Source organism: Rhincodon typus, chromosome 14 (assembly GCF_021869965.1).
Source record: "Rhincodon typus isolate 14 chromosome 14, sRhiTyp1.1, whole genome shotgun sequence".
Taxonomy (NCBI): Eukaryota; Metazoa; Chordata; class Chondrichthyes; order Orectolobiformes; family Rhincodontidae; genus Rhincodon; species Rhincodon typus.
In genome coordinates, this window is record NC_063345.1 from 55,001,151 (window position 1) to 55,023,114 (window position 21,964).

The 21,964-nt window shown below is 39.3% G+C and overlaps 1 protein-coding gene across 1 annotated transcript in view; it reads left to right on the forward strand.

Moving 5' to 3' along the window:
- Positions 1-18,231, forward strand: part of LOC109914929 (protein diaphanous homolog 2-like) — a 395,717-nt gene extending 377,486 nt beyond the window's left edge. Inside the window, exon 19 of the mRNA XM_048605014.1 lies at positions 17,860-18,231. Within this exon, the coding sequence (XP_048460971.1) occupies positions 17,860-17,870 (11 nt within the window). The 3' untranslated portion in view covers positions 17,871-18,231. The remainder of the gene's footprint in view (positions 1-17,859) is intronic.
- The last annotated feature ends 3,733 nt before the right edge of the window (positions 18,232-21,964 follow it).

The window sequence follows — 21,964 nt, forward strand, 5'->3', positions numbered from 1 at the left end:
CCCAAAACGTCAGCTTTCCTGCTCCTCTGATGCTGCTTGGCCTGCTGCGTTCATCCAGCTCAACACCTTATTATCTCAGATTCTCCAGCATCGGCAGTTCCTACTATCTCTGAGTCATAAAAGACAGAGCTGCTAGACTGGGTCTGTGGCAGATACTGAAAGAGCCAACAAGAGGGCAAAATCTATTTGAATTCATTCTCTGCAGATGTATCCATCCAAAGCAATGTTGGTATAAGCGTTGATGAATTCCTGCCTTCACACTGAGGATACCCTCTATCTTGTGTAATCACCATGCTAAATGGGATAGATCTCGAACAGTTCCAGCAACTCCGACCTGGACATCCCTGATGTGCTGTGTATTATCATCATCATTATCAACAGCCAAATACATTCATCCACCATTTAGAGCCTCATGGCGTGGAATATCTCCCATCGTACCATTGCCATCAAACTAGGGGATCAACCCTGGTTCACAAAGTCTGCAGGAGCAGGACCAGGACCAGGCAAACATAAAAATGTGATGTATTCATGGGAACACTGCATTCATTGGATTAGATGCATGCCAAACTGTGCAAACATCATGCAGTAGAACTAAGTAACCCACAGTTAATTTGAACGTGTTCTTCATTACTATTGCTGAAATGTTGTCAGGGCCCTTAGCTTTTGCAGTATCTCATGCCTGCAGCTGTTTCTGTCTATCACATGGATTGAGCTGAATTGTCTGGAAACTGACACCTGTGATTATGAGGACTTCTGGGCAAGGATGGCATGGATCATCCACTTGGCACTTATGGCTGATGATTGTTGCAAATACTTCAATCTTATCATTTGCACCGATGTACTGGATTCCCCATTATTGAGGATGGAGATAATTTGCTGAGATGCCAGCTTCAGTGAGTTATTTAATTGTCTGCCACCAACCATGACTAGAAAAGGCAAGACTACAGAGATTAGATCTGATCTATTGGTTGTGAAATCGCTTAGCTCTATCTGTCAGCTGATGCATATTCTGTATAGTACACAAGTAGTCCGGTTTTGCAGCTTCACATTGACATCTCATTTTTAGGTATGCCTGGTGCAACTTCTGGCATGCCCTCTTGCACTCTGCATTGAACCAGAGTTAATACCTTGGTTAGATGGTAATGGGTAATGTGGGGCATATGCTGGGCCATCCAGTTGCACATTGTGTTGGAGTATGATTTTGCTGCTGCTAATGTCCCATAGTGCTTCATAGATACCCAGTCTTAAGATGTTAGTTTGAAGTCTGTACCTTTTAGCATGATAGTACCACACAACATGATGTGAAGTATTGTCAATGTGAAGGCAGATTTCATCACCACAATGACTGTGGTGTTAGCCATTCTTAGCAGTACTGTCATGGACAGATGCATCTGCGGCTGACAAATTGGTGACGATGAGGTCAAGTTTGTTTGACCCTCTTGTTGGTTCCCTCCCCACCTGCCGCATACCCAGACTATCAGCTATGTCCTTTAGGACCTGACCAACTCAATCAGTAGTGCTGCTGCCAAACCACTCTTGGAGGTGGACATTGAAATCCCTCATCCTTAGCACATTCTGTGCCCTTGCCACACTCAGTGCTTCCTTCAAGTGTTGCTCAACATCGAGGAGCGTAGAATCATCAGCCAATGGAGGACAGTACTTGGTAATTAGCAGGAGGCTTTCTTGCCCATGTTTGATCTGATGTCATGAGACTTCATGAGGTTCTGGTAACATTGATGACTCCCAGGGAAGCTTCCTCTGGGTTGAACACCACTGAGCTGCCACCTTTGGTAGAAGTGTCCTGCCAATGGGATGGTGGTGATGTTGTCAAGAGGTAAGGTATGATTCCGTGAAGATTCTGTGTTAGATTTGTGCTTGACTAGTCTGTGAGATAGCTTTCCACACTGTAAACCTCTATGGTTCTAGAGGCAACAATCATTTCATCTTGAAGGTCCTGAGGCACTGACCCATTCTTCCATTTTATATTTGGACCCCAAGTCAGGAGGCATGAACTGGTTCCCCTTCTTTATTCATCCACCCCCACATTTGGTCACAACAAATCTATTTTAAAACTGATCCTTTAATTTGTGAATACTTTTCTCCCAAATCCAATTGAACTTATGATTTAAAAGGAGCCAATTTAACCAGGTTTTCTTGAATTAACAAAGAGTAAATTGATTGCTAAACGTGAGAAAAATTATTAACACAGCACATGCATATATTAAAAGTAAGATGTGATTTTAATAAAAGTTAAACAGATGTACAGAGCAGTGTCTGAATTACTTGTAAAGAGCAGATAGTTGAACATTGTGCCATTGCAGTGGAGGTTACTGGTAGTGTTGACATTGGTAATTGAACAGGTCTTCTCATGAATCTTAATTTTGCTGATTGTTTGAGATTCTGCAGTTTTGACTGATTTCAACCATGATAGAATTGTAACATTCAGGGTGAGCTCTTTTATTGTCCTGGTTCCTTTTGTCTGGTTTTCAACACTGAGTGGTAGGGGTCCTTCTTTACCTACAATACAAGGGTAACTCAGGGATAGTTTTTCAACTGTGACCTTCATAGTACATTCACATTTGAACACAGGTTGATGCACATGAGAACATTCAGTCCCATTAACACACAACAGCAGCATTGAAAGTGGCTTTTTAATCCCTATTTTTAAAGGGATAAATGAAAAATGTATCTACAGTTTGGGCATAATGCACTGAGGTTTGTCAGCCACTTGTTGTCTTTGTAATCAAAAGAGATCACAGTCTAGTCTGTTTTGATTGCCCCAACCCCCACCATGGCATTTCGAAACACTACTACTTGACGTTCCCTTTGGATCTGTTGATGTGATATTCCATGGGTTGGTTCATCCAGCTCAAACTGTTGAGTCATCCAGGTGTGCAAGTATTCAATCCATTGTAGTGCCAATGTTTCTTTTGAAGAAATTCCTGATTTTTCATGTTATTTTGATTAAATCAGCCTTTGCTCTTTCGTTTGAGAAGCCAACCGCTTCTGCAGTTGTTTCTGTATGACAGATTTCAACAATTCCCATTGGGTTAATATCGCTGCCAGGACTTGGGTCACTGAGAAGTCGGTCTTTTGGTCTCCAAACCGAGATCTTTAATTCAACGATAGAAATAAAAATCAAATAACGTAAAGGGTCGGAAATGCACAGTGCATCTGTCAAGGGAAGAGACAGGTCATCATTATGAGCTGCACCTTTTCGGGGGATTTGGCCGTGCTAACAATCATGACCTTTATTCTCTGGAAAAGATGTTGACTGATCTTTGTGCTTCTCACATTTTAGATTCTTCAGTGGAGTCTAGCACAACTTGATTTCCATGTTAACAAATGATAATTTACTCTCAGTAATTTGACCAAACAAACTAATAAAAAGTAACACTGCACATTTGAGCAGCCAAATTATTTTGACTCATTGGTGAATGCTGACCCACTCAAGAATAACAAAAGTGACAAATAATTATTTTCCTTTAGCAGTGTCACTTCAAATTAAAAATAAGCCCCATTTGATTTTTAATTTGCTTGTATTATGATGCCACATTAAACGTTTGATTTAAACACGTCTATTTTGGACTTTACGGTTTCATAATTGAGGCAGTTGAACCAGTCTTAACAGTAGAAATATTTATTTTAGTCATTGTTATCTGTGTGCATGTATAATTGTGGTCTAGTTTAGAGAAAGAAAATGGCTTGTTGACAGGCATTGACATGTTAGCAGACTTCAAACTGTCTAGTGAAGGTCAAAGATATTGCTATAGCCTGTTTGTCAGTAAAATGTAGCATTTCAGCTGACATTTAGTTTTAGCTGTGAACAACTAAACTGAGGCCAGCAGTCAAATAATTTTTGTATCATTCATAAAAGTGACTGGTAAGTGCTGTTAAGGCTGATCTTCGGTTACACAAGGGAAATTGTATTTATCTTCTAAATGCCTTTGTAAGGCACATTGAGATGTTTGCAGTTCTTCTGTTGACCGAATATACCCTATAATGACAAACTATTTCTGCTCAGTAATGAGAAAAAAAATTTGTTTTTTACCAACGTGATACTTTTGGGGATTTGGATGAGAGAAAATGTAGAAAAGAGATTTCTTACCTGGATTAAAAGTTAGTAACTTGTAGGCATACAGGAAATGAAAGGCTGCTGGAACCATTTTTGCTGATCATTTTTGTTTTCTTTTCTCACCACTTTTCCTTTTCTTTTTTCTCATTGAATGATAAGTCGGGCACTAGTACTATTAGAAATCTCCCTCAAATGACCATTCCACATACAAAACTATTGCTGCCTTTACATTGACCTTAGAGGGATGTCTGGGGCACCAGGAGTATAAACATGGGACAGAAACTTGTCCATGTCTATAGGTTTTTCACATGTAGGCCAGGCCAGGCCAGGCCAGGTAAAGATGGCAGATTTCCTTCCCTGAAGCACATTGGTGAACCAGTTGGGTATTTACAACAATCAACAGTGGTTTTAATTCAAGATTTTCTTCTTTTGAAATTAACCATCTGTCTTGGTGGGATTCACACCCCTGTCCCCAAAACGTTGCACTAGGGTTCTGGATTACAAGTTCAATGGCATTACCTCCCTACTAGGGTGGCAGTGGTAATGTATTAGTTAACCAGACCCAGATTCTGGATACTTGGGGTAAAATCCCACCAAGGCAGACAGTGAAATTTGAATTCAAGTGTCCCTGATGCCTGAACTTGCTGGGCAACGTGTAAGATTTTGAATCACCTGAGAGGAGTACCCTTGAAATAGTGAGTAAGATTTGGGTTTATAGGGATGCCTGAAATCCGAAAGGATAGAGCAGGAGTTGGAGTTAGCTGATGAAGTCCATGAGTTTGTTATGACTCAGGTAAAGTACTGAATTGTCAGAGTAAGTGTGCAAGTGAATCCAGGATTTACAAGGATCCTGTTTAGAGGGCAGGTTGGGGTTATGCAATTTAGAATGGGCGGCATTAAACTGCATTGGTGGCATCTGAGATCTGATGGTGCTGAGGGGCAAGAATGACAAACAGGACTCAAATGGCTTTTCATGACATGTGACTTAAGTACTTTTGCCATAAAAAGTGTCAATAAGAACATGATTAGCATATTGTAGTTTTGTTGTATCAAGATGGAAGGGTTGTATCCAGCTACCTTTTGCGGAAAAATGAAAAAAAAATCAACCAGAGATGTTGGAAATATGTGCTAAAATACAGGAAGCAATACAGCCCTTCAGGCCAGCATTGCTTAAGAGAAAAAGACAGGTTATAATGAGATAACTGTGTATGCTCCATCAGAACTGATGGCTATTGTTAGGTTGGAGGCTGACAAAATAGTTGAGCTCAGACAAACAACAAAGAAAAAGGACAAAGAACAGTACAGCAGAGGAACAGACTCTTTGGCCTACCAAGACTGCACCAACACATGACTAAATGAAACTAAATTAAACTAAAGACCTTTCGCTCCTTTGCTGGACATGTCCCTCTATTCCCTGCCTATCCATACATCTGTCGAAATGTCTTTTAAATATTGCTATAGTATCTGCCTCCACCACCAGCTCTCAAGTGCATTCCTTGCACTTAACACCCTCTGGGGGAAAAAAAAAACTTGTCTCACATCTCCTTTAAACTTACCCCCTTTTTATGTTAATCAATGTCCTCTAGTAATTGACTTTACTACCCGTGGGAAGAAGACGTGAACTATCTATTCTATCCATACCTCTCATAATTTTATAAACTTCTATCAGGTTACCCATCATGCTTCGAGATGGAAGTGAAAACAAACCAGGCTTTTCCAATCTCTCCTCAAAGCTAATATTGTTCAAACCAGGCAACATCCTGCCAAACCATATCTGTACCCTCTCCAAAGCCTCCACATCCTCCTGATAGTGTGGCGATCAGAATTATCCACAATATTGCAAATATAGCCCAACTAATTTTCTCCAAAGCTACAACATGAATTGCCAATTTTAATACTCAATGCCCCAACCGATGAAGGCAAGCATGACCTTTGCTTTCTTGACCACCTTATCCACTTATGTTTGCCAATTTCACGGAACTGTGGACCTATACGACCCGATCTCTCTATGTTGGTGCTATTAAAGGCTCCGCCATTTACTGTATACTGCCCTCCAGCATTAGATCTCCCAAAATGCTTCTTGCATTTGTCTGGATGAAACTCCATCTGACGTTTCTCTGCCCAAGTCTCTGCCCTTTCTATATCCTGCTGTATCCTCTGGCAACCCTCACTATCCACAGCTCCCCCAATCTTTATGTCATCTGCGAACTCACTAATCAGGCCACTTAGATTCTCCTCTAAATCATTTCTATATGCTACAACAATAGGGTTCCCAGCACTGATCCCTGCAGAACACCACTGGTCACAGATCTCCAATCTGAAAAACATCCTTCCACTGCTACTGCCTGTCTTATAGGACCAAGCCAGTTCTGTATCCACCTTGCTAACTCACCGCAGATCATATGTGACTTCATCTCTTGTATCAGCCTGCTCTGAGGGACCTTGTCAAAGTCCATGTAGACATCTACCTCATCAATCATCTTTCTCACTTCTTCCAAAAATTCAATCAGGTTTGTGAGACATGATCTTCCCCACACAAATCCATGCTGCCTATCACCAATAAGTCCATATTTTTCCAAATGCAAGTAAATCCTATCCTAAGAATCTCCTCCAATAATTTCCCTGCCACTGAAGTAAGGCTCATCGGCCTCTAACTTCCCAGATTATCCCTGTTGCCCTCCTTAAACGAAGAAACATTGTTGGCTATTCTCCAGTACTCTGGGGCCTCTCCTTTGACTAAGGATGATACAAAGATTTCATGAAAGGCCCCAGCAATTTCCTTATCTGCCTCCCTCAGTATTTTGGAATAGATCACATCAGGTAATGGGGACTTTTCTACCTTATTGTTTTTCAAAATACCGAACACCACCTCCATTTTTATATTGACGTACCCTAGAATATCAACATACCCCTCTCTAGACTCAGCATCCACTCATTCACTCTTCTGTGAATGCCGATGTAAAGTATTTGATAAGGAGCTCACTCATTTCCTCTGTTCCATGCAAAAATTTGATCCTTTGGTCTTGAGTGGACCTACCCTTTACTTAACTACCCTCTTGCTCCTTATATATGTATCAAATGCCTCGGTATTTTCCTGAATTTTATTTGCCAAAGACATTTCACAGCCCCTTTTAGCCCTCCTAATTCTTTGATTTCTTTCCTGCTATCTTTGTATTCTTAGAGTGCTATGATTGTTCTGTTTCCTAAACCATAGGTATGCCCCCACTTTTTTTCTGACTAATCTCTCAATTTCTGTTATCATCCAAGGTTCCTGAATCTTGCCGTCCTTATCCTTTATTTTCACAGGAACATGCTGGTCCTGAACTCTAATCAATTGTCCTTTAAAAAAAATTCCCACATACCAGATGTGAATTTACTCTCAAACAGCCACTCCCAGTCTACATTCCCTGTTCCTGCCTAATATTGTGGTATTTAAAACTTTTACCTGAGGACTACTCTTGTCCTTGTCCATAAATAACTGAAACCGTAGAGAATTATGATTGCTGTTCCCAAAATGCTCCCCTAGTAAAACTTTGAACACCTGGCCGGCTCATTCCCCAATACTAGGTCTAATGTGGCCTCTTCCCTGGTTGGACTATTTACATTTACATATTGTTTCAAAAAAACTGTCCTGGGCATATCTAAAATTTTACCCCAAAAGCCTCTGGCAGTAAGTGAGCCCAGTCAATATAGGGGAAATTAAAATCACCTACCACGCACAACCCTGCTGTTTCGACATTTTTCCATAATCTCTCCAAATATCTGCTCCTCTATCAACCACTGGCTTTGGGAGGCCTGTAGTACAGTTCCATCAAAGTGATTGCATCCTTCTTATTCCTGAGCTGTATTCATATGGCCTCGCTCGATGATCCTCCAAGATGTCCTCTTTCAGTACAGCAGTGATATTCTCTCTTGTAAGTAATGGAATTCCCCCACCTTTTACATCTCTCTCTATGTTGGGTGAAACATCCAAATCTGGAACTTTAGGTTGCCAGCCGTTCTCACCTCCCCCGCCCCTCACCCCCGTAAACCAAATCATTTGAAATAGCTGCAGTATTTAGTCGTAAGAATTAATCCAAGCTCTAAGTTCATCTGTTTTACCTGTCATACTACTCATATTAAAACAAATACACTTCTAACCGCCAGTCCTGCTGCATTCAGTAATCTCTCCCTGTCTGCTGTTCTTCCCAGCCTTACTGATCTTAGTCTCTGATTCCTACTCGGTCATTTTACTACTTTAACCTACTACTTTGGTTTCTAGCCCTGCCGCACTAGTTTGAACCCACCTGAGTGGCACCAGCAAACCTCCATTCAAGGATATTGGTGCTCCTCCAGTTAAGGTGCAACCTGTCCTTCTTAGAACATAGAACATTATAGCGCAGTACAGGCCCTTCGGCCCTCGATGTTGCGCCGACCTGTGAAACCAATCTGAAGCCCATCTAACCTAAACTATTATAGATGTACAGGTCCCACCTGCCCAACAAGATATCTCAATGATCCACATACCTGAAGCCTTCCCTCCGACTCCAGCTCTTTAGCCACGTATTTACGATTTTCCTATTCCTAGCATTATTGGTATGTGGCACAGGGAATAATCCCACGATTACAACCCCAGTGGGCCTGCTTTTCAACTTCCTGAACTTCCTTTGCAGGACCTCAATCTGTCACATAATTTTGGAGATCATACCATGTCCAAATCTTCTGTAATGAAAATGTAGAACCTAAGTGCAATTTGCTTTGCAGGTATTTCAGGCGAGCTGTCTATGACTTCTGAGTCTTGCTGAATTACAGCCTTTCAAAATTGCAAAATATAAATTTCAAAATATAATTTCTGACTACTCGGTGTGGAAAGCATGTTTGGCAGCACTGTTTATTTTATTTTGCGTATGTTTTCTGAATGAATGTGGACTGTCACTGTAGGAGTGGATGAACTTGCGTAGCAGATTTCGCAGTAGAAAGACATCCTAGCAATTACACACAAAGAAGTTGAAGTAGCAAGCCCCAAATTGCTCATGGTTAAAAGATAGATTTATTTTGTCAAAGCTGGGACTAAGTGGTGTATAACTTCCAGCAGATTGATTGGTCCGTTCACAATAACATTTTGTGTGAAATTGAATTCAGTTGAATGATTTGCTGGCGTTCAATCTTCTTTGCAAAATAATCAAAACAAAATCTACCTTTATTTTTAGAAAACCTATCTTGCATCACATATTTAGTTTGTTCATTGTGCTCTGATGCAAATGTTGTAAAATCATAATTCAAATTTCTAATTTTGGACACAATTATTTACTGGAGCCCATGTGTAGTAAATTAGAGCTTTTCATGTCTGGAATATTGAATTTTATAGGCAGACCCCTGATTCAAAGTTAATATGGTTGTGTGCCAGATAAATCACAATTCTGAGACCGAAACAATGTGTAAAATAACTATGTAATATCAATTGTATTTTTTTAATCTGTTAATATTGAACATTTTCCTGTGGCTCATATGGATATCTTCACTATGCAACTGGTCTCAAACAGATTGTGTCTTGTATACCCGTCTATGGGTATCAAATGGCTAGTTCTATCAGCAGATTTAGTGGATTATTTGAACAAAGCTTTGGTTGCTGTGTGGTCATGTTTATTGACAAGGTATGTTTGAATGAGTGAGAGCAGAATAAAAGCTGAACACTTCAAAACTTAGAATACAATTAAGATTCCGAGTCTTCAGAGCTGTGGATCCTAAAAAAAATTGGCTCAAGGCCTTCAGGGTTGCTTTTTGTTTAAGACTGGTGTGTTTTTTTTGGTGGACTTCAAAACTGTAAGAACATATATAAAAATTTCTTTGAAGCTGTTCAATTCTGTATGTTTGAGTTGCTTGAAGAAATAAGTTTAATCCATTCATTTTGGCGTTAAGGCCAAGATATCAACCATAATGGCAAAGTATTTGCATCACAGGCTTATAATTGCTGATGAATAGTATTCTGTTAGCACAGTTATTCCAGAAGAATGCTTAGTATCATTTATTTGGCCTGGAGCTAACAACATATTAGTAGCATGCGAATTAATCTTTAAATTGTTATATGGCCCCAGTGGTAATCAGCAACATGCGCATAACTTAATAAAACAAAGTGTTTTGAGAACATATAATCATTGTTGCTACAATTTTATGCAACATCGCAAAATCTGGAATTCCAGAGGCAGCCTCCAGGGTCAGAACATAGCATTCTGCAACTTGTGGATACATTCCTAAATCCTTTGAAATAGTCAAGGCAGGGCATTTTGCATTTTCTAGTGTAGTACCCATTCATTTAAAGAGAACTCAGATTTGAGTTTCAACTGCACTGTTTTATTTGTGGCATTCACTTATTTGATGGCTGTTTGGTTATGAACACATGAATTGCTTATGGATTGTACTTGGACAGTGTGATCCTTGCATGATGCATAAGCTCACATCATAGAATATAGAACATAGAACAGTACAGGCCTTTCGGCCCACAATGTTGTGCCGAACTTTTACCCTAATCCTAAGGTCTATCTAACCTCCACCCCTACCTTATACTTTCATCCATATGCCTATCTAATAGCCGCTTAAATGCTCCTAATGAGGCCGACTCCACCACCCACTCCGGCAATGCATTCCACGCCCTGAACACTCTGAATAAAGAACCTACCTCTGACGTCTCCCCTATATCTATGCCCCCTCGTAATAGCTAGGTGACAATTTTTGTATTGGGCCTATAGAGACTGAATTGCAGGACTTCCAGTGCAAAATATTATCATACCAGTCCTGTCTCTTCTGATTTCAACTACCTGCAAGGAGAGGTACAAGCGTAAGGCAATCTCTAATGGAATTTCAGAGTATGCAGCAGTTGAACATGAGACAAAACGAGATTTAATCATGACCCAGATTCATCCTTCACTTAATCAGCTAATATTTTCCTTGCATCAGTAGTTTTTGGATATCAACTATTGGAGGGTTGTGGTTGAGGTAGTTCATTACCATCCTTCTATGTTGAGTCTAAGGGCACATCTAGATGTTGATGTTAGAGGATAATTCAGTGAAGAGTATTCACAAGAAGAGGCACCTATCATGTATTGCAAGGTGTTGTTTATTACATGATAGCAATAATAGGTCCAAATAATAGAAATCCTTTTCATATTGCTAAAAGAAAACACATCTTTCAAACTTTTTCATCTTACACCCATTGCAAAAATGCTAATTTAATGGGAAACCCAATATGTGAACCTGCGTGAGAGTGCTGGTTGGTTGTAAGTGTGCTTTGAAAGGTATAGGCGTTGCCATGTAGAATACATGAATTATTTATGATTGTTTAATTTTGTTTAATTTTTAAACCAGGCAGGTTAACTGTGATTGGTCAGGGCATCTTCCTGAGAAATGCATCAGTCAATGGCTGTCGACTATTTTGTTGTGTTGAAACATGTTTGGTGCAAAGACATACTCTTTTCTCTCTGCAACAAAACAGGGCTGTATGTTTTAATGTTGCTTTGAGTACATACAAATGAGCCACACTGCGAGCCTGACAACTAATCTCAGATTGGCAGTTCGGTGTTATTGTTATTATCAGGAGCCAGAAATGACACATGTTTCATTCCAGACTGCATGTTTCTCCACCAGAAGACACTGTAACGTCATTTTAATTGGGTGGAGCTAAAGCAACTTCAACATTAACACTTTAAGAATCATTACCTTGGTCAAATGTGGTTTAAGGGTGCAAATATGGTTCTGTGCTGATTTTTAAATGCCTAATTTAAGTTTGGGAATTTTGCATTGATTATCATGGTAAATGTCCTAAAATGTAGAAAGACAAGAAACTGACAACATGTATAAATCTATTCTTTTGCAAAGATTTTGTGTATCATCTATGACTTTAACATTTTAAACTTGAGGAAACGACATGTTTTTTCCACTTGTTACAATTAATATTTCTCTTGAAAAAACAAGTTGTAAGGTGATAAACAATGAAGAATGCAATAAAATATTTGTGTTTTATCCACTAATGGCATTTCAGCAACAGATACAGCTAACTGGAAGAGTTATTTCCTTATACTTACATGATCACCAAGTGCAACAAATTTAACCCTAAAATCCCAGTGCTGTGATTCATGATTCATAAATTACATTGGATTATTGAAAGAGAATGGTCGTCAAACCGGTGTGACCTTAGGAATGACACATGTGGATAAGATGCAGCTGGACTATTGTCTGTGTGACGACTGAGTATATGACACAGGATTAATTTGTGTGTTGTTTTGTGTAATTTTTTTTGGTCTTGGGAGCCACTGTGCAAACAGTAGACTCCGATAGCACCTGCTTCTATTCAGACAGTATGTGAGGCCTTTCTTTTCCAGAGCTTCAGAAGCTATTCCATTCATCCTCGTACAAAAGGACTGCATAAAGGATGCATTCCAGCGACGCCGAAGTAAACCAAAGCACCAACAAGGGACATTTGTAAACATTGGCCTAGCTTATCTGCTGTTGGTCTTTATCAGGTTACATCTGGACCTTGTGTTTGCATGAATACTGCACCCTTTGTATGCAGTCACATCCTCAGACACATTGTAAAAATGCCATCATTGGATGAACTTTGCTTTTTATAGTTTGCTTATAACTTGATAGATTGTGCTGAGAGCATTTTTCTGTAAAATCAAAAGCAGAATTATCCAAAGCTGTAGGCTGAAATTTCAGTGTCTGAAATTGAGAATAATCCTCTACAGTTGCAATCCAGCCATTCACATATTTTTGTAAGTAGAAAGAGAAGCCAGAATTATGTTGCAACTTACCATGTCCTCTGCATAACCGTAAGATATTTTACAACCAGGAGATTAATTTTGAAACAAAAAGAGGATATGCCAAGAGTATATAGCTGATCAGCCAACATAGACTGGTTAATATTTTGATTTGCGGACCCTACTGCAAACAGCATTCATACTTCTGTTCTAGAGTTCCAACATGGGTGATATTTTGCTGAAGTCAGTCAATCTGCGCCTAACAAGTAAGTGGTGATTAATCAGTATTTGGTGTCAGCTAAATATCATGAGTTGACCAGGACACTAGGAGAATCAATTCTTCATCTATGCCACATGCACTGAAGGTTTAAAAAGTCTCTCAAGCTAACTGACCATGTAGCTAACTTTATTTTTTTTTTGAAAAATGGCTTTTTTCCTGAGAAACCTTGCCTCTGTATGTTGGTGAGAGAATTTAAATAACATTTACAACAATGAAATCACCAATTCATTAAAATGTACAAATCTAATCATAGAATGCAGTGCAGATAGAGGCCGTTTGGCCCAAAGTATGCACTGACCCTCTGGACTGTGGGAGGAAACCGGAGCATCTGCTGGAACCCACACTGACACAGGAAAAACATGTAAACGCCACATAGACTGTCACCCAACATTGGAATCAAACCTGGTACCCTGGTGGTGTGAGGAAGCAGTACTAACCGCTGTGTCACTGTGCCATCCCTAAATTTTTGCACATTTTAGATAACATAAGACATAGGAGCAGACGGCCACTCAGCCCAGAGTGTGCTCTGTTATTCAATGAAATCATGGTTAATCAACATGAAGGCTTTCTTTGCACAAAATATTTTAGTAATTTCCAGTCATTTTGTTGTATCAGAACATTGAGAAAAGCCCTGTTCAGTTTTTAAAATTTAATTATCCAAATCAAATACGGCTGATCAAAGTGCTTTATTTCCTAAATTTAACAAAAGATCCCATAGATGCTTTGCTCGGATGCTTATTACAATTTCATGTCACAAACATTGCAGAATATTCATTCTCTGTTCGAATTAAGTCATACAAACTTAGGAGGTACAGAAGGCTTCATGCTACAACAAATGTCCTTATGCATTGCTTAGGGCCCAATGTTCTTTGCAGAAATTGCTTGCTCAACACAAGTTTCCCGCAGTGAAAAAGCTTTAGTCGCATCACTGCACTACTACCAGCGGCATAGATTATGTAAGTTTCTTGCTATGGCTGCATTTGCCAATTTTATTACATTCCAGTGAAATCCACACAAATTTGACATGGTTTAACAAATATTCTGTTGGAAAAAATAACAGTTAAGTTTGGAGAAACTTCTGTGCAATTTAAAAATACACAATCTGAATCCATCAACTAAATCAAGTTCATCATATATGATGCCTTCAGGTTCTTAATTTAAAGAGAGACTATATTGCTTGAGGGACTGGCGAAAAAGATCTAAAGATTGGAGATACATAGATCTTTAAATGTGGTAGAAAATCTGGTTGAAAATGCTACAAAAGGGCAAATGCACTTTGGTATTTTATACAGAGTTTGAAATAACCCCCTGTTGTCTGTTGTGTAGCTTAATTTATAGAAGCAAACTATAAATTAACACAGTTCAATTTTCAGTTTGCTGGAAGAAACAGCACATTGTGCATAAAAGCAGTCATCCTGCTACCTTTAGCTATCATAGTGTCATAGTATGTTGTTTCTACAGATAGCTTCAGAGACAGTACCACATTATAATAGTTTTGTGGTTATGAGTAAAGTGACAATCCTTGCCATTGACGTCGAAGGAAACTGCTCAGACAATAACTTAGAATACATCTTTTCTGATGCTGATTTGATTCTGGCATTGAGTCAAGGGGTCTCCAGCAATAGTCATGAAGTCAATAAGCAGCCATTCACATTTAAACATATTCATTGAATGCAAACCAGGAAGTAAAATGCTCATTTTATCTTTCTTTCTTTTTATTTTTTCTGAGACTGTGAAATACAGTGGCACATTAGCATCTGGCTTATCACAGGAAAGTTATTTCACTATATTAAATGCATTATTTAAGGGAGAGACAGTGGCCTAGCAGTCTTGTTGCTGGACTTGGAATCCAGAGACCCAGGTAATGTTCTGGAGATCTGGGTTCAAATTCCACCATGCAGGTTAATGCGACAAAAATCTAGAATTAAAAATTTATTGATGACCATTGTTGATTGTCATGAAAACTTATCTAGTTTACTAATGTCGTTTCGGAAGGAAGCTACCTGGTCTGACCAATGTATGACTCCAGACACATTCATTGTGGTTGACATTTGGAAATGGCCTAGTAAGTCATTCAGTTGCATTAACTAGTAGAAAGGAATATGGCAATGAAACTGGATGGTCCATCTAGCATCAACTTAGGCACTGGGGGGAGCAATGGCAAACATAGCCTTGTTGACCTTACGAACATCTGGGGGTTTGTGCCAAAATCAGTACAGCTGTCTGAGATCAGTCAAGCAACAGCCTGACATTATCGTACTCATGAAATCGTAGCTTACATGCAAAATCCTAGACAGCACCATCACTATCCTTGAGTATGTCTTGCCCCACCAGGAGGGCACACCCAGCTGAGGTGGCGACATATTGGTATTCATTTGGGAGTGAGTTACTTTGGGAATCCTCAATGTTGAGTTCAGACCCTTGTCAAGTCTCATGGCATTGGCAAAAATGGGTGAACCCCCTCCCAAGCTGGCAAATGAAACATATTCTTCCATGCTAATCAACAGGGAGAGAGCATCCTTAACAATCTGCCTGCCAAAGATACATATGTCTATGACAATATCTGTAAGAATGACCATTGTAAAGTCCTTGTGAAGATGAAGACGTGCCTTCACATCGTGAATACCTTGCACCATGTTGTGTGACAATATTGCCGTGCTAAATGGGACAGACTTCAAACAGATCGAGCATTTGAACACTGGACATCCCGTGAGATGCATTGGGATATCAGCAGCAACCGAATTGTACTCCAATGCAGTCTGACACATTATGGCCAGGCCTTCTCTCCCATTGCCATCAAGCCAGAGATCAACTCTTCTTGAATTAAAATTACAGGAGGGCGTGCCAGGAGCTGCATTAGGAATCCCAAAAATGAAGCTACAAAGCCCATGTGCCTAACAGCATAAGCCATAAATGAAAGTTAGAGCTAAGAAATTCCACAGCTGGCAGGTCAGATCTTTGCAGCCCTGCCACATGTAATCATGAATGGTGGTTTACAATGAAACATGCCTTCACAAATATGCCACATTGTCAGGTAAATGCCAGTGATATAGCTGTACTGGAACAGATCACACATTTATTTCTATTTGCACTTTTAGTTCATCTGTTTTGTTTCAAATGCTATATGCATTCAGATACGAAGATTTAAATTTTAACCTTTTTTTTATCGAGCTAAGGTTGCTGATTTACTCTTAGATTTATACTTTCCATTTCTTCCTGTCGTAGTATGTTTAGTGGAGCATTTTTCTATCACCTTGTCTCTATACTTGGATTTATCACATCTGTCCAAATTTGGTTCATTGTTCCCACTTTTTGAAATCATCTTGACTTCCCTAATTTGGCATGGTTCAAGTGCAGATCCTCCCATTGGTAAACATGCCACTTTCCCCGGTAATAGTGGCAATGCATCATGAACTGTAACCAGTTTCACTCTCACTAACCTTTTGAGCCATATTTTCCTTTCTCTAATCCTTATTTATCCAATGCTAATTTGTTTGTGGCTTGGGCATTAATTTTGACATTATTATCTTCAAGCTTCTGCTTTGTAATTTGGTGCTGAGCCCCTCATATTAACCAGATAGATTCTCAATTTTTTCCTTCAAATTTGATCATCAGCTGGGGCATTGGTGGCCAAGCCAGCATTTATTTTTCATCCTTTAAAGTTGTTGAACTTATTGGCTTGCTGGCCCATTTCAGAGGGCAGTCAAGAGGCATTGCTATAGGCCTAGAGTTGCATGCTGACCTGACCATTTGAGAACGGCAAAATTCCTTCCTAAAGGACACTAGATGGATACTTACGACAATCAGTACAGGATCACCATTAGGCTAAATTACATTTACAGAATATTTTTATTGAACTTAAACTTCTTCATCTATCAAGTTGGAATTTGAACCTATGTCCCAGAACATAAGGGACAACTGGGATTCTGGGTTACTAGTCTAGTGGCGTTACCATAATGCCTGAGCCTTTGTTAGTTATGTCTTTGTTATTGGTACACACAGAGACCACAACAGCTGGATATTTCCCTTTCCATTGTGAGTTCCTCTCCGGCCCTGAGCAGGAAGCCCAAACACTGGGACCACACAGGCAATGCAACCTTCTAGACTTGTGCTTTTTGCTTTCGTGAACAGTGTCAATCCGTCTTGCTGTACTGTCCCCCAGCTATGTTCTTTTTTGCCCCCGTTCTCAAATGGTGTCCTGTACCATGCCATGTCAGTTAGCTCATCCACATTGCAGTGCCCACTTTCATTCAATTTATTTCTCATCAATTCTCTCATAGAATACCTACAGTGTAGAAACAGGCCATTTGGCCCAACAAGTCCACACCACCCCTCGGAAGAGCATCCCACCCAGACCCATCTCCCTACCCTTTCCCTGTAACCCTGTATTTCCAATGTCTAATCCACGTAACTTACACACCCCCGGACACTACGGGTAAGTTAGCATAACCAATCCACCTAACCTGCACATCTTTGGAGTGTAGGAGGAAACTGCAGCATCCGGCGGAAACCCATGCAGACGCAGGGAGAATGTGCACAGACAGTCGCCTGCGGGTGGAATCGAACCCAGGTCCTTGGTGCTGTGAGGCAGCAGTGCTAACCACTGATCCACCGTACCACAATAATACTGTACTTGGTTACAGTTTTACGATGACCAGATGTCCTATTGGTTATTTAGCTATTTTTCATGTGAGCCTAGATTTTGCATTTTGGTAATCTATTCAGTTGTTCAACCATGTTGTAGACAAGAATTATTTTTGTCTTCACTGCAGGTCACGAATGAATTTTCGGCATTCGTCATGAACAAGAGCCTGATGGATTTTCTCCTTACTAAATTAAGAATGTGCTGTCACTTGCATCACTCACTTGGCCCCAACCACAATACACTCAGCACAGATTCCGTCATTTTGCCCATGGCTCAGGCTTTCAACAGATAAACTCATTTAGCCATTGGGAAACTCACGCGGTATACTTCTGTCCTCATCAACAGCATGTGGGAGATTGCAGTATGACCTAAAATTTGTAGCATGTTAAATAAATGAAACAATGGGAACTGGAAAACTTAAGTTTATTTGACATAATATGAAAATTAACAAATATTTTGTGTTTGGATCACTAAGTTTGGCAAGTAATTTCTTTTATGAATAACTCAGTGAAGTTGAGATTGTTTAATATATTTTTTGTTTTCACTGTTATGCTGACACTGTTCTCTTTTACTGAGGGATTGATGATTGAAAGAATTTCTTGAATCATTATTTATTGTATCCAGAATTTCAATTTTTTTTTTAAAACCAGAAACTGCACTTGTGTTTGCAGAATTTTGTACACATATACACATGGGAAATATAACAGGCTTTGATTTACAAATACATAGTTCGGTCTCCATTATATAATGTGAACTGTGTTAGATTTAATGAGCAATTCAGTAACGAAAACACATGTAGTGAGTACAAAAGGGAGGTGGCTACACGTGCAGGGACTAATTAATTCGAAGCATGCAAGTTTATTTAGGTTCTTTTCATCCCTGAATTTTTACATATGGAGTGGTCATCAGAGAGATTGATGGTAATGGTAAAATAACCTGAAAATTTTCCAACTCAGTGTAAATTGAGATACTGTGAAAGTACGCTCATTTTCAAGTGATGTTCCTATCATAGGCAGTGAGAAATGTTGATGGCAGATAAGAAGCACTGAGTGCATGCAAGAGGATATTTTGATCTTTTCAGTTAAAATAATGTATTTTAAGGGTGTACAGCAGAGACCGCATTAAAGTTTTGGCAAATGTTTGGATTCTTTTGATGGCCTTAATGAATTTCAATTTAGCTGTCATATTTTGTGCAGATGTCAGAGCTTTAAAATTGTGTTCTGTCAGTCAACTATCCCTGTTGAGGATAATTACCATTGTTTATTTCTCTAATATTTGTGCCCATTGCAAATGCAGTTTGATTCTGTGCACTTACATGTTTTGTATAAGTTTGTAACCCACTTCCTCCGTTCAGTTCCACTGCCCTCCCAGGTTTGGCTTGAGGTCCGTATAGTTTCAGAATCCGAGTACTTGACATGACATAGAGGCAGCAGTGATCTCTGCGCCTAATTCAGTACTTTGCTGATCCATGTCACGCCTTCTCTAATGTCATCCATTGTGTTCTGTTTCTTCAGATGATTTTTAAAAAAATTATTGTCTAGGTTTTTCTTTAGTTTCACTCGGCTTTCAGTGTCATCAGTAGATTTATTTATGTGGCACTTTGGCAATCAAAATTGGCAGTGGAGGAGCAGAACATATCCCGAAAATTGCAGAAAAACAGTGGAAGTAGTTACTGAGTTATGTACTTCACAGTTGGTCATCTAATTAGGCTGATGAGCTGGAGGCATAAAATATTACATGACGTAATTGCGTTCACAGAGACTTGCCCTAATGAATTTTTAAGATTCCTGGTTGCCAACAATTCAGGAATGACAAAAGAATAAGAATAAAGGAGGGTGTTTTGCAATAGTATTGATTACAAATGGAAATATTCTACATAGAAACAGAGGGGGAGCTGTCGTATTGTAAGGAGTATTCTTAAAGAGCTTCAAACCACAAGAAACACATTAATGAGCAAATTTGTCAACAAGACTTGTAATGAAACCAGACATGTAATTGATTTTAATTACCCCAATAACGATCAAATAAACTTAGTTTAATGTTTGGAGGGAGAGGAATTTCACATATGTACAAGAAAAATTTCTTGATATGTCTGCAGTGAAACAAGAAAGGGGACAGTGTTGAATATGGCTGTGAAAAGTGAGATAGGGAAAATGGAAGATATTACGGAAGGAGATAATCCAGCTCTCAATGTAATGTCCACATTATTTGCTCGCATAAACAAAGATCAGAAAGTGTCAGAGCTGAAAATTCTCTGCTGGAAAAGAACTGTTTTTCAATGATTTAGGTAGGGGCCTGGGAGAGGTAGATTGGAAAAGCTGATTACAGGGTGCAGTGGTAACAGAGAATGAGATGGGCATTCAGAGAGGAGAGATCCAAGGTACAAGGCAATAATCCCCTTGAAGAAAGAAGGGAGAAAGTATCCGAAGCTAATAAGTGCTGGGTGTCAAACCAAATGAAAATTGAAATGAGATCTTTACAACGAACTGGTGTTAGTGAGTTATGAATGTTTTACATTTAGTTTGCATCTGCCAGTATCAGTCAAATTAAAACAAAAAGGAATGTTGCTATTGCTAGAAAAACCAGTATTTATTGTCCATTCCTAGTTGCCATGAGAAGGTGGTGCAGAAAATACCATGAATTATTGCAGTCTGTGGTACAATTATGTTGGAAGTTCTGGAATTCTGAACTGGTGAAGGGCATTGTGTGATATTCCAGTGTACGTGATTCCCTTATCCCTGAAGATGCTGGAGGTCACAGGTTTGTCGTTTCATTGATAAGTTTAGATAGCATGCGCTACAGCCACTATAGTGGCGAAAGGAGTGAATGTTTGGTAGATGAGGCATAAATGTAGTTAACTGCTTGGTTCTGGATGTAGTTGAGTTTGTTGCATTTTGATATATCTGTCCAGACAAGTGCAGGAAGGGTGTGGGTGGGAGAGGGAATATGAATTGCTGCTCAATTGTAGTTAGATAGTAAGCTTTCCCTTGCTGATGCATGGAGACAGGCATGGCAGTATTATGTCGACAAATTATTTTAAAATTCCTGATTTATCACAAAGATATATGGAAAAATAATTGACACTATTAATTCTTCATAAAATATTCATCTAGGCTTTCTTTACATGCAGTAAAATATTGAAGTAGCAATGGGTATAGCTGTGACCTAATATAAAACAAAATGTATTTGTTCAAATATTAATTATTTAGATAGTTCCATGGAAAAATTCATTTCATAGAATCATAGAATCTTTACAGTGTGGAAACCGGCCATTCAGCCCAACAAGTCCATACCGCCCCTCCGAGGAGCATCCCACACAGATGCATCCCCCTACCCTTTCCCTGTAACCCTACACTTCCCATGGTCAATCCACCTCACCCACACATCTTTGGACTGTGGGAGGAAACCAGAACACCTGGCAGAAACCCACGCAGATACAGGGAGAATGTGCAAACTCCACACAGACGGTCGCCTGAGGGTAGAATTGAACCTAGGTCCCTGGCACTGTGAGGTAGTAGTGTTAACCACTGAGGCACTGTGCTGCATTTGACTGAAGGAATGTGGGAAGAATTTAAATATCTTTAAAACGTCAAAAACAGGAGTGTAAATGTTTAAGTTACCTACATTGACTTGCTTTGTGGATATAAAAATGTATTTTTAAATTTACCTGTATGCTTCATACAGCTTTCAGCTGAAAATTAACAATCTGCAGAGAGAGAAAATACATTTACCTTACCCTGGACTTTTGAATGAAAGTTGAAATGGATCTTCCAATGATTGGACAATCTTTAATTTGGTTATAAAGTTTCCATTTTTTAAAAAAAATTGAGAAACACATACAGCTCATATCTCGAGCATTGTGTTATAATTGTAATGGATGGCAGCACAGCTTTAAAAAAAAATCACAGCACTGCAGTGTAAAGAGTTGAAGAGTTTCATTATTGCATGGATTTGACACATTTAAGTCCAAGTGTAGCTGCAAACATTGATAGTTAAAGCTTAAAGGAGATGAAAGATGTTACTTTTATACTTTTTGAATGGCGCCATATGCTGCAGGAACCTGGAATCTTAATAGGTTTGAACAATAGATTGAAACACTCATCCCTACAGCTCCTCATTACCCACCCTGCTGTCATCTTTCAAAGTTTGTCTTAGCAAGGAGACAAAAGACAAATCTGTATGCAGTGATATTTCAATGATAGTTAATTGTACTATTTTTGCCGCACTTTTGT